General features: G+C 34.7%; 1 protein-coding gene and 1 pseudogene across 8 annotated transcripts in view; both read right to left on the reverse strand.

Annotated features, from left to right (window-relative positions):
- The window catches only part of ATG2B (autophagy related 2B), an 83,398-nt gene that overhangs the window by 38,879 nt on the left and 29,650 nt on the right, over positions 1 to 14,869 (reverse strand). For 6 of the 8 annotated variants that reach the window (XR_002002657.3, XR_010130825.1, XR_002002656.3 and 3 more), the window contains exons 8-18: positions 14,551 to 14,736; positions 13,365 to 13,519; positions 13,169 to 13,274; positions 12,239 to 12,500; positions 10,348 to 10,498; positions 9,538 to 9,630; positions 9,210 to 9,398; positions 6,513 to 6,786; positions 4,757 to 4,859; positions 3,401 to 3,596; positions 2,978 to 3,120 (exon numbers count right to left, since the gene is read on the reverse strand). Coding sequence is in view for 5 of the 8 variants with exons in the window: in XM_004055665.5 (XP_004055713.1) it covers positions 2,978 to 3,120; positions 3,401 to 3,596; positions 4,757 to 4,859; positions 6,513 to 6,786; positions 9,210 to 9,398; positions 9,538 to 9,630; positions 10,348 to 10,498; positions 12,239 to 12,500; positions 13,169 to 13,274; positions 13,365 to 13,519; positions 14,551 to 14,736 (1,858 nt within the window). In the remaining 3 variants the exon portion in view is untranslated. The remainder of the gene's footprint in view (positions 1 to 2,977; positions 3,121 to 3,400; positions 3,597 to 4,756; positions 4,860 to 6,512; positions 6,787 to 9,209; positions 9,399 to 9,537; positions 9,631 to 10,347; positions 10,499 to 12,238; positions 12,501 to 13,168; positions 13,275 to 13,364; positions 13,520 to 14,550; positions 14,737 to 14,869) is intronic. The other 2 variants (XM_019009952.4, XM_063698169.1) reach the window with 1 other exon arrangement.
- Positions 4,552 to 4,648, reverse strand: LOC115930731 (uncharacterized; annotated as a pseudogene).

Below are 14,869 nucleotides of genomic sequence, written 5' to 3' on the forward strand. Positions count from 1 at the left end.
TCTTGAGCTTCTGAAGTCCTAGAAGGTGTACACCAGGACTGAGGATTGTGACTCTCAGGAGATTATAATCCACCCACCTATTATGTTCTCCTTATTTATATTTTGGTCTAAACACAGTCTTGATACCATTAGTACTATCGAATATTGGATGGTGCTTGCAGTATCAAGAAATATCAAGAAAGAAAACAATGCTTAAGATACATAAGGACATATCACCATGACTCTGTGTCTATGAGGCTGAAACAAAATAGATGCTCAGTACATATTTAATGAAAGCAATTAGAATTCTTTTTTATATTCTATTTTAAACAATTTTCGACACAGAAAAAATTCTCCTGTACCTAAAACCATACTGCTAAAAACAGCCTGTTGACCAAGGCACTAAAGGAGTAAACCAACATTTTAAATATATAAAGGCAGAGTTGGTTATAACTCCTGCTCAGAAAAAAAAATTAAAAATAAAAGGATAGTATTGACATATTAAGTAAAACTTGAATGGGGTATGAGGATTATATGGTAGTACGTATCCAGTTTAGCTTCCTGCTTCTGAGAGCTGAATTACCAGTTAATGTAGAATGTCCTTGTATGTGGGAAATACACATTCAAGTACTAAACATTGAAGGGACTCAGGTCAGCAACTTACTCTCAGATGGTTAGGGCACGGGGAGTTCTCTGTACTGTAGAGCAAATCTTCTCTGAGAATGTTTGAAAATTATTTAAACAGTATTAATTTGAAAATACAAAGCCGGATAAGGGGCAAAGGATGCAAACCCTGAGGAAGTTAGATATGAGATTTATATGATCCCAGACAGTGAGGGAGCGCTTCAGTATTTATGCAATTCTAGGGGCCTGAGAGACCAAAAAGTGGTTAGTGGAAGGTATTTAATAGAATAGAAACTCTCTTAAGCAATCCATTAAACCAACTACGAGATTAACAGATACATACTCTAATACACAATTCTAATACATACTCCCTGACTTAAGCAGTCAGCTACCCAATTACTCCCAAGTGCCACAACAACGGAAGCCCCCAATATGCTAACTGCCTGCTGTTGGTGGACATCTCTCTAGCAGAGCTGAGAACTGTTCCTATCAGTGGAGTTATATATTTCATATACTCGCCAAAGACCAACTGTGTCTGGCTTCAAATCTGCTTGTATTTGTTACTTTTAAGTATAGTTTAAATAAAAACTGTACTGTTTTAATTAATGCAGACTGGGGTAAAAAAAAAAAATCTTAAAAACCTACAAAGATTCTCCTCTTACATATCTCTGAAAAAATTTTTTTCACTCCACTTTAAAGAAACTGGAACTAAAAATGGTAGACAATGCCTTCTGGGTACACTTTATGCAAAAAAAAGACAAAATAGTCAGATGCCACATGCAGGATTAAAAAAAAGAAAAGGGGGAAAAAAAGACAACATAGAATTCCAATCAGTGGCTCATATTCAAAGAAAAGGCCTTGTCCTGTATTTAGAAATGAAGTGGTAAATAAATATACATTTATAAAGTGAATGTGTAAGGTATGTATTACTGTCCTTGATGCCCTGATTTAATCAAAAGCAATCTGCTCAGTCAATGCAGAATGAGAAAAAAATAGGTCAAGTGTTTTTGATCTCTGGGCTAGGCCTTGAAAGAGTCATTTCATTTCCCTCAATCTCAGCCTTGCACATACATCAGCTCTTTGCAGACACCCCTGAACTATGAAATAAAAGGAGGAGCCTAGAGATCAGTCATTTTGAAACTGCAGATCATATATAAACAAACCCCAACATTTAAAAACAATTTGAAACCTCTCTAATGTGAATTTAATATAAATTAGGTGCTATTTATAATATATATTATAAAACAAATATAAAAATATAAATTTCAAAAGATTATTTTTAAAGTTAAACGTAAGTGATAACATTTTCTTCCTATACCAGAGTGGACTGTTCTCTGAATCTCATTTTCAAGACCATTGAAGTAATGTGAACCCTAGAAGAATCCTGGAACTTAATTTTCTGATTCTAAGAGCAAAAGTCAATAGCACCCAGTGAGAAAACCCAGGGTTTATTACTAACATTCAAGGAATAAATACCGAGTGATATCTGATACCAAGTAAACCTACAGCAGAAACAACAGTCTGAAGTTTCTGAAGATTAATGGAAACTAGAATAACTTGTCTACATGTAGGAAGCTAGTGATGACAAACACTAAGGAATTCTTCTTCTAGAAACCCACATGACAATCTTTCAGGTATGCTACGGAGAAATCCCTTCAGTGGGTAGGAATTATAACAGACAACCACTAGGTTCTTACGATATGCCATACACTATTCTCAGAACTTTCCAAGTGTTATATCATTTAATCCTCCAAACAACCCTTATAGGTGGGAGCCAGGATCATCTCCATTTTACAGAAGAGGATGCTGAGTCTTACAGAGGCTAGATAAACTGCTCAAGGCCTTCAGAGTCTATGACCTAGAATTCCATTTGTATCAAAATACCTGCCTGGCATAAATATTGAGGGGTATCTAAATATAATAAATTTAAATTTTGTACACATTCACAGAATTTTGAATTCCAACAAGATATCTTTTTGAATGCTGAAGAAAAGATGCTTCTTGTACAATGACTGGGGTTCTGATTCTACTCCAGCATTGGCTAGCTGTATTAGCATCTCTTAACTCTTCACGTCACTGCACGTAAAGAAAAAAATCGTATTTGATCGGTAACCTGCAGTAAGCTGACAGAGGGCAATCAGCCAACCTCAGGGCTGAGGAAATAAATATCTCACACACCCGGCACCACGCTAGTTAGGAAACTCTGCTATGACAATAGCACATCATAACGGCAATAGTCACCATCAACACCACACAAAGTACACAGAGATGGCATATAATATTCAGGCAAGGAAAGGAAAGGGGGAAGAGGAAAATCAGGGAGGCAATTAGAAAGTCTGATTCCAAAGATTCAACTAAATGTGTATAAACTCACCTATTATAAAGCTTCTCATAAAAGCTCTTATTAGGTAGTGTTACATAAATATTTGGTAACGTAAGTTCCAGCACATAGTGAGAATTGCTGATTGCTTTATCCTGAAATTCTGTCATTTCTACAGGGTCTCCTGGCATCACCATCTAAAACATAATAGTTCAGTGCAAAAAAAAAGGCATCCATGTTTAAAATAGTAGTAGCATCTTCTTAGCCTATCCATAGGACTTGGTATGTGAGAAATAAATAAGCATGAAACATTTAACTAGAGAAAATATACACTAAGAAAAAATAGGTATTATTCAATTTTGAAGTTTAAGACCTAGCAAAAACAGTACACAAGGCATTTTTTTAAAAATAAAAAAAGCATTGCTCTATGACAGAGAATAATAGTATTATTCCTTTGTAGCTTGCTCACACGTTTACCTGTTCATTTTCAAACATTACTCTACGAGAAGAAAAAGGAGATGGGGCTGGTCTTCTTAGATCACAAACGTCTTTCAAGGAATGAGCACCTCCTTCCTCTTCCTCCTGGTAGTGACCATCATTCTCCTCTTCTTCTTCAGCTGCAATTCTCTCCAAAATGGAATGCATGGCTGGTGGATTTATTTTCAGTACAATTCTGATAGCAAAGACAATTTTAAAAAGATCAAGATCTAAGTGTAAACAGCAAAACTTTAACTTTTGTGCAAATTAATACACACACCACTGGTTAAATCTTAATGATAGAATTAAACTTCTCTACGAAGTCTAATTATGTCTAAGGTAACCCACTTATGAACATGTTGTAAACTTACAAGTGTGGAACTGAAACAAGTAAGTAACAGAAAGACATAAACATTTTATACTTGGGTAACTGAAGGGGGCAAAAAGGTTATTTTTAAATTTCATTAAAAGTCAGCAAACTTTACCTAAGGATTCTAGTTATCATTAAACCAAATCCTCTCACATATAGTCTGTTCTGCTATAATAAAGTACTTGTCTACCTAAGAAACCTCATGTTATATCAACCTCATATTATATCAGTTGTTCAAAGGGAAAAGGGGGAAGCTGATTAGGAAACAGTTTCAAAACTCTAACAACAAAGTTATCTTTTCATCTAGTAATTTCAATAATAAAGGGCTGGTGCTGTTTCTGTTTTATAACCACAAAACCTAAAGATCACTGAGTTAATGCAGCCTATGACTACAAAAACTAATGAGCTTTTTACTCCAGAGTAATCCCTTTCCTAAGCTTCTACAGAACATCTCTAGCACAGACTTTTCATTCTCCTTTGATTACCACATCCACCCATTGTTATAAGGAGGCATGGAACCCTCAAAGAGAATAGCTGTGCTGCAACTACAACTCTTATTCCCTAGGTAGTGGTGTTATTTGGTTTGTAAATGATCACAGGCTTTTTTCCTAATTGATACATATCCTAATATAAATTGTGCTTCTGAATTATTTAACTGAAGTAGATCCAGTTCTTATGAAACTTGTGCTCTAAACTCATGCTTATTACCAGGTGTGTATGAGCAACATCTGTCCTAAGAATCTAATCGGTCTAACAGACAGTGGAGAGGAGGAGTAAAGCAAGGCAGGCAGAAAAATAGCACAACAAGGTTTGAGGGTGACACATCTCACACATTCATGTGGACACCCAATCATCACGCTTATGAACCACAAAAGAATCAAGGATGGACATGTTTAGCTTATATTTAATAGACAAAATGTTGGTTTAAAAGAATATTTTATTTTTAAAAGGAAAATCCTATTAAACCTATGCATTTGCTTACTCACCGTGGCCAGTCAAAGTCATCTGACGATGTTGTATCTCCATCTACTCCACTAGACACATGGAAAAACTTAATAGATGGATCTCCTTTCTCTTCCTGGAACGATCCTAAAAAAAAAAAGACTGATTTACTGAAATGTGCTTCTTCTCAAGTACTAAAAGAAGAGATGGAGGAGCAAAGATCCTCTCAATCAGGCACATAATGCAACCTTAAGTTCTACAGCATTTTTCAGTTGTTCTGGTTTCATGTGCACGTGTGGTAGACAGAACGAGCCAATAAATTAAAGATTCTGTTTTGTGTTCAAACTCAAATTCTTAAGTACCAAGGTACACTGCATAAAGTACATAATGACATAGTAAATAGAGCAAGCACTTACCACTTACTAAGTGCTATTAGTGATTATTTCTTCATAAAGTCTATATAATCTACCACTAGAAAAATAACTACATTTCTTAAATATGTATTTTGTACCAAACACTGTAAGAAACACCTCTGTTCAAAGTAATTCTACACGGGCTGGGCGCAGTGACTCACACCTGTAATCCCAGCATTTGGGAGGCTGAGGCAGGCGGATCACCTGAGGTCAGGAGTTAAGAGACCAGCCTCTCCAACATGGAAAAAACCCGTCTCTACTAAAAAATACAAAAATTAGCTGGGTGTGGTGACATCCAACTGAGGCACGAGAATCGCTTGAACCCAGGAGATGAAGATTGCAGTGAGCCAAGATCATGCCACTGCACTCCAGCCTGGGCAACAAAGCAAGACTCTGTCTGAAAAACAAAAACAACAACAACAACAAAAATTCTATACATGTTTTTTCAATCCATTTTACAAATGAAAAATGGCTTTCCTCCAGAATAATGAGTTTCTCACCACTGGAGATAAGGGATGATCTCACAACACCTGAAGGCCCTTTTATGAAGTCATAATTGACAACAATCAATTTTAAATACCTCTTAAGATATGTAAAACCGAGAGAGAAAAGAAGGGGAACTTTTGCAAACTATTCTCATGAGGGGTGGGAGTGTGGTTGCGGAGAGAGGGTGTCGTGGCAGAGGCAGGTGGTCTAGGAACCACAGGATAAAAGGTTTTCCAGGTCTTCATAGACTTGGTTCACTTTAAAGTTTTTATAAATTCCCTTCATTAACTGACAAAAACAAAGTAATGCAGAAAAAATCAAAACGAGTTTTACAAATAAAAGTCACTAGCGATTAGTTAGTATAATGGTTGAAAGCTCAAGCTCCACTGTCAGACTTGGGTTCAAATCTTGATTCTGCCATTGACTACAACATGATCTTGGTAGATACTTCCTTCTAGGTCCACAGATGGTCTCATCTATTAAATTATAAAAATAACTGGAAAAATAAACATATGGTGATTATGATGACTAAAAAAACAAGACAATGTGTATCAAGTGCTTAGCATAATATCTAACATACAGTGGCACTTAACAAGTTCTATTATCAGTCCTACAATAAATAAACGAGAGGAGATAATAAAAATGTAGGCTAAAGTACTACACTCTCCTGCAGTAAACAGGAATTTTAACAAAGTGAATGAATCATCATCCTTAGTTTTTAAAGTTACCTATATCACATATTTGCATACAATACTAGAAAGACATTGTTGCTGTTGATTTTAACATAATGTTCTTTAATTGTACTATATTGCAGGGCTGTCAGATACTTTTGTGATGTTAAGTTTCAGTAGCAGTTGTTTGTTATCTAGGATGGTTCTTTTACAGGCACATTCAATCTTACCAATTAGTTCTCTAAAGGTAAGTTCCAATTTAATTTGTTCTGGGGTTGATCCTCCTATAAATTCAGTCTTAAATTCTAGATCTGTGAAGGCTAAATAAAGGATCTCCTTCTGAAGTGACTTCTTAAACCATGGTCCTCTTTCTTGATCAGATCGAAGATCAGGTATTGGGAAGCGAACAGAAAGGTTTAATGCTGGTGTGGCAACTTGTACTGATATCCGACAATTTGCAGGACTATGTGAATCATCTAGAAACACTTCAGTGAAAGCCTTGTGCTAAAACACAAAACATCAAAAATATGCCAAAATATTAAAGTAAATGAACATAAATTACACAGTATTCAACATTACAATATGTATAATCACTATCTCCCCATTTGGTATAATGCATTAAAAGTCAATTCAAATTAACCACTACCATATTAGTGTAAAAAAATTTTATAATGCAACAACTATTAGCAAAAGTGAAAACTATTGGCAAAAGTTAAACTCTGAAATAAAAAATTAAATTAAAAACTGAGCCAAAGTGAAGACAAAGGCACTATATATTAATATTTATCTTACTATAAATTTATAAAGAATACGGTGTAAATTAGCCTACCAACAAATTCAATACGGTTAAAAATCACTACAGTGTCCAACATTCAGTTTGAAAGACTTTTCTACCAATATATGATTTTAAATACTCAATGTGAAATCAGATGAATTATGCCAAATACAATCGCTGACTCAACTTTGTACTTCTAAGATAAAACCCAGAGGCTGGCACATCACAGGTTCTAAATAAATATTCACTAAATGATGCACTCTGAGCTCCTATCCAATCCAAGGGTATGATCTCATCAAATGGTTCTATGAGACCAAGATATAAGCACCATTTACCCAAAGCCATCTTACAATAAAAGGGTCAAAGAACATGCCATTCAAATAGAAATCTATTTCTATTTTTTCTCTAAAATATATTGAAACTAAAAAAGCTTTATTCCACTCTACGTTGTAACACTCCTCAGTTTCTTCAATCAATTTCTAACCTCCATGATTTGAAAACTCCCTTCATATGCTAGACTTACAATTTTTGTGTTTGTTTTTTTCGAAACAGGTCTTGCTGTATCACCCAGGCTGGTCTCAAACTCCTGGGCTCAAGCAATCCTCCTGCTTCAGCCTCCTGAGTTGCTGGGACTATGGGTGCAAGCCACCACACCCACCCAGACTTGGATTTTTAACAAATCTATTCTAACTCTCCCCATTTGATTTGCTAATATAACCACCACTCTCAGGCAAAAATAACCCAACAGATTAAACCATCATCCAATTGCATATATAGTTCACAGCTAATATACAGACTACCCCACAGAAACTAAAATAACTAGCAATTGATAACAATAACAAAGAATGCCCAGCCTGGGAAACATAGGGAGACAAAATATAAAAACTTAACCGGGTGTGGTGGCACATGCATGTAGCCCCAACTATTTGGGGGGCTGAGGTAGAAGGATCGCTTAAGCCAAGGGGGTCAAGACTGAAGTGAGCTGATACCGTACGACAGCACTGCGGTCTGGGCAACAGATGTCTGTCTCAATAATAATAATAATAATAATAATAATAATAATAATAAACAATGCTAATTTGATGTGAATACTCAATACTAAGAGAAAAGCAAAGAAGTAGAAAAATAAAATATCTTTTTCCTTTTCTTTTTAACTAAGGTTGTCTCCATCTGATCCTGGTCCTCTGGCCCCAAAATTCCTAACAGACTTCTTGCAAACTTGACTGATTTAATTTGCTTAGAAAAGACCCCAGGCACCAGATGCAAGTAAAAGTGATATAATGTGATGTTCAATAGATTATTTTCAAAAGTATATCCCATATTGTTTGGGCTTCATGTTTTAGGTAGTTCAAGTAATTTATCAAATGTATAAATAGATAAAATTTTATAAAGTCGTTATAATCACAGCTTATAAAAACTCTGATAGACATGAAAAGTAAAGGGAACCTAATTCCACTGTAATATAAACAATGCTACTGACTGGCATATTTCTAGCCATTCTTTTTCTATACATCAATTTTATTTACACAGGTGTGACAAGTTTATGTAAAGCAATATATTCTACTTTTTCATTTAATCCTTGATGAGCCTTCTTCATGTTGTTATACCATCTTCATAACCATCATTTTCTTTTTCTTTTTCTTGAGACAGAGTCTCGCTCTGTCACCCAGGCTGAAGTGCAGTGATGCGATCTCACTGCAACCTCCGCCTCCTGGGTTCAAGCTATTCTCATGCCTCAGCCTCCTGAGTAGCTGAGATTACAGGTGTGTGCCACCATGCCCAGCTAATTTTTGTATTTTTAGTAGAGACAGAGTTTCGCCATGTTGGCCAGGCTTGTCTCGAACTGACCTCAAGTGATCCTCCCACCTCAGCCTCCTAAAGTGTTGGGATTACAAGTGTGAGCCGCCACGCCCGGCCATAACCATCATTTTAAATGACCACATAACATTTCATTCAGTGTGTCTCAAAACTTATTTAGCTAGTCTACTATCAAGACATAAAAGATGTCTCCTTTTTTTATTATTACAAATAATGCTGTTTTAATAATATATACTGTTAAATCTATTAAAAATACTTAAGTTCAGAAATTATCTCAATAACCCTATTAGCTAACCATAATTATGATTAGTATTTGCAGCTTTTGAATACTTACCAGACTAATATGTTTATTATATGAAGTATACATGTGGGATGCCATCATCTCTACTGTGGCAAGTTTCTGTGGTTGAAGCAAGGAATTTAACCTGTCCACAATACTGATATCCAGCTCACAACACACTGGATTTAATTTAATTTGCAATTCTGCCTTCTGAGGAACTGAACTAAGTCTTGCTTGATTACCCTTTTAAAAAAAAAAAAAGAAAAGGCATTAATACAATCACTAAAAACTACTATATAATTGGGTTAAAACCTTATAATTGTGACAAAATATATATCAGATTAAAATGTACAGGTGGCAATTATAGAAAAAGATCTCTTACCTGGGGCCCTCTATTCTCAGAATGCTTATAATGAAGCTGAAGACACACAGGGGAATGGGAACCAGTTTCTTCTTTGGAATGGAACGTTAAAAGCTTAAAAGTAAAGATGAAGATAAATTAAATGTATTAATCACAAGAATTTACAGAGGTGCCCATACAATAATGAGAAAGGCTTTCTGAAGTCAGAAATCTGGTTTTAAGTTTCATTTTTGTCACTTAGTAGCAATGTGAACCTTAGACAAGTTAGTTAACTCAAGTGATATCTCATCTGTAAAATGTAGGCGAGGATTCAAATAAATTCATTTCCAAGAAAGTGTTTTTGAAATAAAACACTATAAAGGGTCAAAGTAACAGCAATGAACATAACTTTGACAGTTTTCTAAAGTTTCTTTAGGTCACACTTTTACATTAGGAAAAATATCAGAAAAATGGTGAATGAACACAAGACATTTAACTTGTCTTAAACAGTGCTTAGCACACAGCAGGCGTTCGATAATTATTCGTTCAATAATCAAATTCTTCTGAAATGAAGAGTGCTTTGAACATGAGTGAAATGAAGTCATTTCTCTAATAACCCACCTGTCACTCCTAAACAAGTCAACTCTAATTTAAAATTCTAACAGATCCTTATAACGATGTTGAGTGACATTCTTAAAAATATTTCTATAGAACACAAATGCAAAAAGAAAATGACAATATTCCTCCTATGATTTTCTATACATTTTTAAAGAAAATCATTGCCTCATACAATCATTAAAAAGGAAGGTAGATTTAGAAAATAATCTTAAAGAAAAAGTATTCAATATTTACCTCTGTATAGTGAGGAGGAACAGAACGAAAATCAGTTGGAAATAGGCACTCCAAAAATTCCATTTGCCCAATGGACATATCAGTACTAAAATATCGGGAAGCTGATCTTTGTCTTTGTTCATAGGATACTTTAATGCCAGTACCTATAAATCTATTATAAAAAATGCACCATTTAAGATTATTAGCGTTAAAATGTAACAATTATCCACCTAGCCTGACAAGTTCAAGTTATCAATAATTAATACTCCTAAGGAAATTAACCAGAAAGATTGCTTCAAATTTCCCTTTCCTTAAGATAAAAAATCAGTTGTGTTGATGGGAAATTTTCCAGGATCTGTTTATTTCCCAACACTGCCCTTCCTCTTCCACATTTAAAAATTTACATTGCAAAGGCAAAATCTTTCCGATCTGTAAAATATATGAAATAGTCTCTTAAAATTATCTAAAAACATTATGCAATATTTCAAAAACTTTAGTCGGTGAAGCCCAAATGAGGTCTACCTATATTTTCTGCCGCTTTTGTTCTATTTTCCTACTGGCAGATGTTTGAAACTTTGTCAAAAATGGGGGGAAAAAAAAAAAAAGAGTCCAGGCACAGTGGCTCATGCCTGTAATCCCAGCACTTGAGGAGGACAAGGTGGGCGGATCACCTGAGGTCAGGACTTCGAGACCAGCCTGGCCAGTATGGTGAAACCCCGTCTCTCTTAAAAATACAAGAAAAAAAAGGGGGGTGGAAGAAAACAAAATGTTTTTACAGTTTGATTATAAATACTATAATCCTAACCTGTAGAGTTTTTCTTGTATTAGGTGTAAAACTACTTTTCATATCAATTTTCATACTTTAAAAAAGTTAAAAAGATTAAATAAAAGCCCAAAGTATTTTCTAAAAATACTAATATATGATGTTTAAACCACCGTATAAGATGTCATTCAACAATTTATAGATCACTTTCACATTAAAATTGTAAAACAGAGTTTGCATGTTAACAATACTAAAGGCTGGGCGTGGTGGCTCACGCCTGTAATCCCAGCACTTTGGGAGGCCGAGGCAGGAGGATCACTGGAGGGCAGGAGTTCGAGACCAGCCTGGCCAACATGGTGAAACTCCATCTCTACTAAAGATACAAAAACTAGCTGGGCATGGTGGCACATGCCTGTAATCCCAGCTACTCAGGAGGCTGAGGCTGCAGAATAGCTTGAACCTGAGAGGCAGAGGTTACAGTGAGCCAAGATTGCACCACTGCACTCCAGCCTGGATGATGGAGTGAGACTCTGTCTCAAAACAAAAAACAAAACAAGACAAAAAAACCAACTATATTACAAATTCAATTATCTCCTCATCTGTTAAGACTCAACCCATGAAAGGATCACTCACTGGCTATTTGGATAGCTTTGATTTTTCTTAAGCAGAAGTTGAAACGTAGCATCCAAGTTTCAGGATCAGCCTTGGTAATGTTTCCCACCCCATGGCCAGTGGCATATGGATCAGTTCCAATAGTATTATTTTATTTTTCATCACCACTGTCATCTCTGCTAATGCCAGTGACAATAAGAACTGTTTTCACGACTGCAATGGTGTCAATAGGGATGAAGGCAAAATGTGGTTAAAGAAACTTGACAAGAGCTGGGCAGGGAACTAAAGAGATCACTTCGAAAACTCCTATTATCTAGATCTGTCATTCCGCATGCCAAATAACCTGAATGAAAGATTCTAAACACCTTTGCAGCACTGCAAGAAAACTTCACTCATTCCATTCATTTACAAATAAAATGTGAATTAGAAAAACAAATGCAGATAGGCAGATACAAAAGTCCACATGTGGTTCTTTTTCAAGGATCATTAGCATATGTGGAAGTTTAAAGGATCATTAATACATATGTGAGAGTTTACCTAAGGTGATCATGTGAGCAAGCTTCTGCAAACACTGCTCGGAAAGACTTAAAATCTTCTGTTGAAAATCTTGCTGGATCAATCTTTTCTATACAAGTAAAGAAAGCTACTGCCATAGGTGTCAATGGATTAAGGTTCTGTGACGTTTCAGGTGGAGATAAAGGATCAATGTGAAGCACAGAGATTGAAAAAGTTCCCACAGCTAGTCTAAAAATAAGTTCAGGCCTTGATTCATCCACTGAAACAGATCTAGATGGGAGAGCTAAAATACAAGTATTAAAATTATATACATAAAATTTGACACATAAAACTATTAAAATTATAAAACATTTACTCATTTATTAGCTTTAAAAAACAGATGATCATACAACAGTTTGAATGATATTAAACAATTAATTTAAGTAAAATCAACTGCTATCTTGCTGCATCTTATATCCAAGATTTTTGTACTAAAGTACAAGAGTACGTGACAACAGTAAATGTACAAACCAAGCTTTTATATTAATAAAAACATACTGGAAAACTCAAGATTAACCAAAAACTGCTCACCAAATTTTCCTTTAAGCCTTGGGTCTATATCAATTAAATTTTGCAGAAAAGAAACCTGAGGTTCTCTTTCAAGGAAAATGTAAATAGTGAAACAAAAATCACATGATTGACTGAGGGTCCTGAACTGCAATAATAATATGAAACTTACGGTGTACTTTTAACTAAAAATATTTAAGTATTTAAATACACAAAGAATACAATAAATGAGCAACTATTCTAAAACACTTCACAGTGAATTGTTTAACAATGGTTCATTTTGCTTTCTGAGCTTTGTAAATGGCCAAGACCAGAAAAAAAAAAAGAAAGAAAGAAAAGCACCAGTAGAATGGCATTTTAAAAATTCCAGCGGAAACTAACAACAAATGTCTTATTTTTACTTACATGTCTTCTGTAAAGGTGTTGGGTGAACTAGGTTGGATGGAAATGTTGACCCTCTTACTGGCTGTTCTTTATGATGATCAAGGAACTCTCCCCAAGTGGGCTGAAGCTATAAAAGATTTTTTTTAAGCACATGAACGAAGTGTAGAATTTTAGAAGCAACTTTTCAGTCTAGAAGAAAAATTAAGTAATACTTTACCACAGTAGCACTTAATGGAGATCCTGCTGGGGTATTTGTATATGTACTAGTTAATGATAACTCAAGGTCCATGTTTGGGGGGTCCCCAAGGGGTGGAAGAGAAGAGAGACTATGAGACATGTCCATATCAGCCATGGAGAAGAATACTTCTTCTTCTAGAGAGAATTAAACTATGTCACTTGTATTATAATCCCACCAATTCAAGTCTTTTAAGTAAGTTAATATACATTAATACAATCCTCTTCCTTCAGATTATATGAGATACAGCGATGCCCCAAATTTTATGTTACTTACAGTGGTGTAATTTATGAGTCCAAAATATTAATGGCATAGTAAAAACTCAATATAAATTAATAAAAAATGAAGCTACCCTACTGATGAACATGTTTTCTTTTGTTTTAAATATATAAATGTAGTATTACCTGGTATATTTTTAATGTGATATGCCAGTTTAGGAATTAAAATCAGATATTAAAATAGTATAAATATATTGCAACCTCTAGTTTCATCTGGATACAGTTATTTCTTTTATTCAGAGCCAAAAACATTATTTGGAATTCCATTTACATTTCAGTTCCTTCTTTCGGAACTGTTTTACTCTCATGCAAATGAAGTTTATTATGGCCAAAATTTTTGAGTAGGGTTTGATTTCTTATTTTGTCCAACATTCCATACTTAAATTGATCCATATTATTTATGTTATTAGCACTTACACATTGTGAAACACCTATAAATGTAAAGTAAGCTGGGTAGAGATCATTATTTACATATAACTGATGGAAAGATCAATAAAGGAAAGTTTCCTTATTAAACTTTAGTAGTTCAGTAGTTTCTTAATCTAGAAATCATTACATGAGCACATAATAATCTGACAAAATATATAGCTACCTAATTTAACTTTCACATAAATTTACATTTTTGTAAATTGGTTTTCCTTAGACTAAATCATTTAGAAAACAAAACTACACAATCAAAATCAAAAAAATACACTATAGCACCTATGTGCTGGTGCATTACTGTAATGTTGTGATTAGATTAATCGTAAATTAAAAGTTGTGGATTTCTTACAATGTGGATCTTTTTGTTCTTTCATTCCTAAACTTCTGTTCACAGCAGCCAAAATTAAGTGTAATTTTATCTATGATTATAATATATGACTCTGGTGTCAACAGTTTGAGTTGCTTACCACGGCTAGAAGGTGTACGAGCTGTTTCTGTCTCATAAAAGCTTTGCTCTGAAGATACACCCACAGAGAGGGAATCTTTTCTCAAATAATACCGGTTTAATTCCATCTGAATTCGATACTCGTCTTCCTGCTGCATGGGTCGATTTTTCCTATCTTTATTAGCTAACCCTATTTTGCTAGAATTTTCTATAAGCGTACAAAAGGAAACCAAAACAGTAATTAAATTTGGAGTTAATTAAGCATTTCTTTCCCAAAACCCATTTATGGAACAACAATGGCAACTTAACACCACAGTGCAAAACCACTGCTATTTAATGAG

Source organism: Gorilla gorilla, chromosome 15 (assembly GCF_029281585.2).
Source record: "Gorilla gorilla gorilla isolate KB3781 chromosome 15, NHGRI_mGorGor1-v2.1_pri, whole genome shotgun sequence".
Taxonomy (NCBI): domain Eukaryota; kingdom Metazoa; phylum Chordata; class Mammalia; order Primates; family Hominidae; genus Gorilla; species Gorilla gorilla.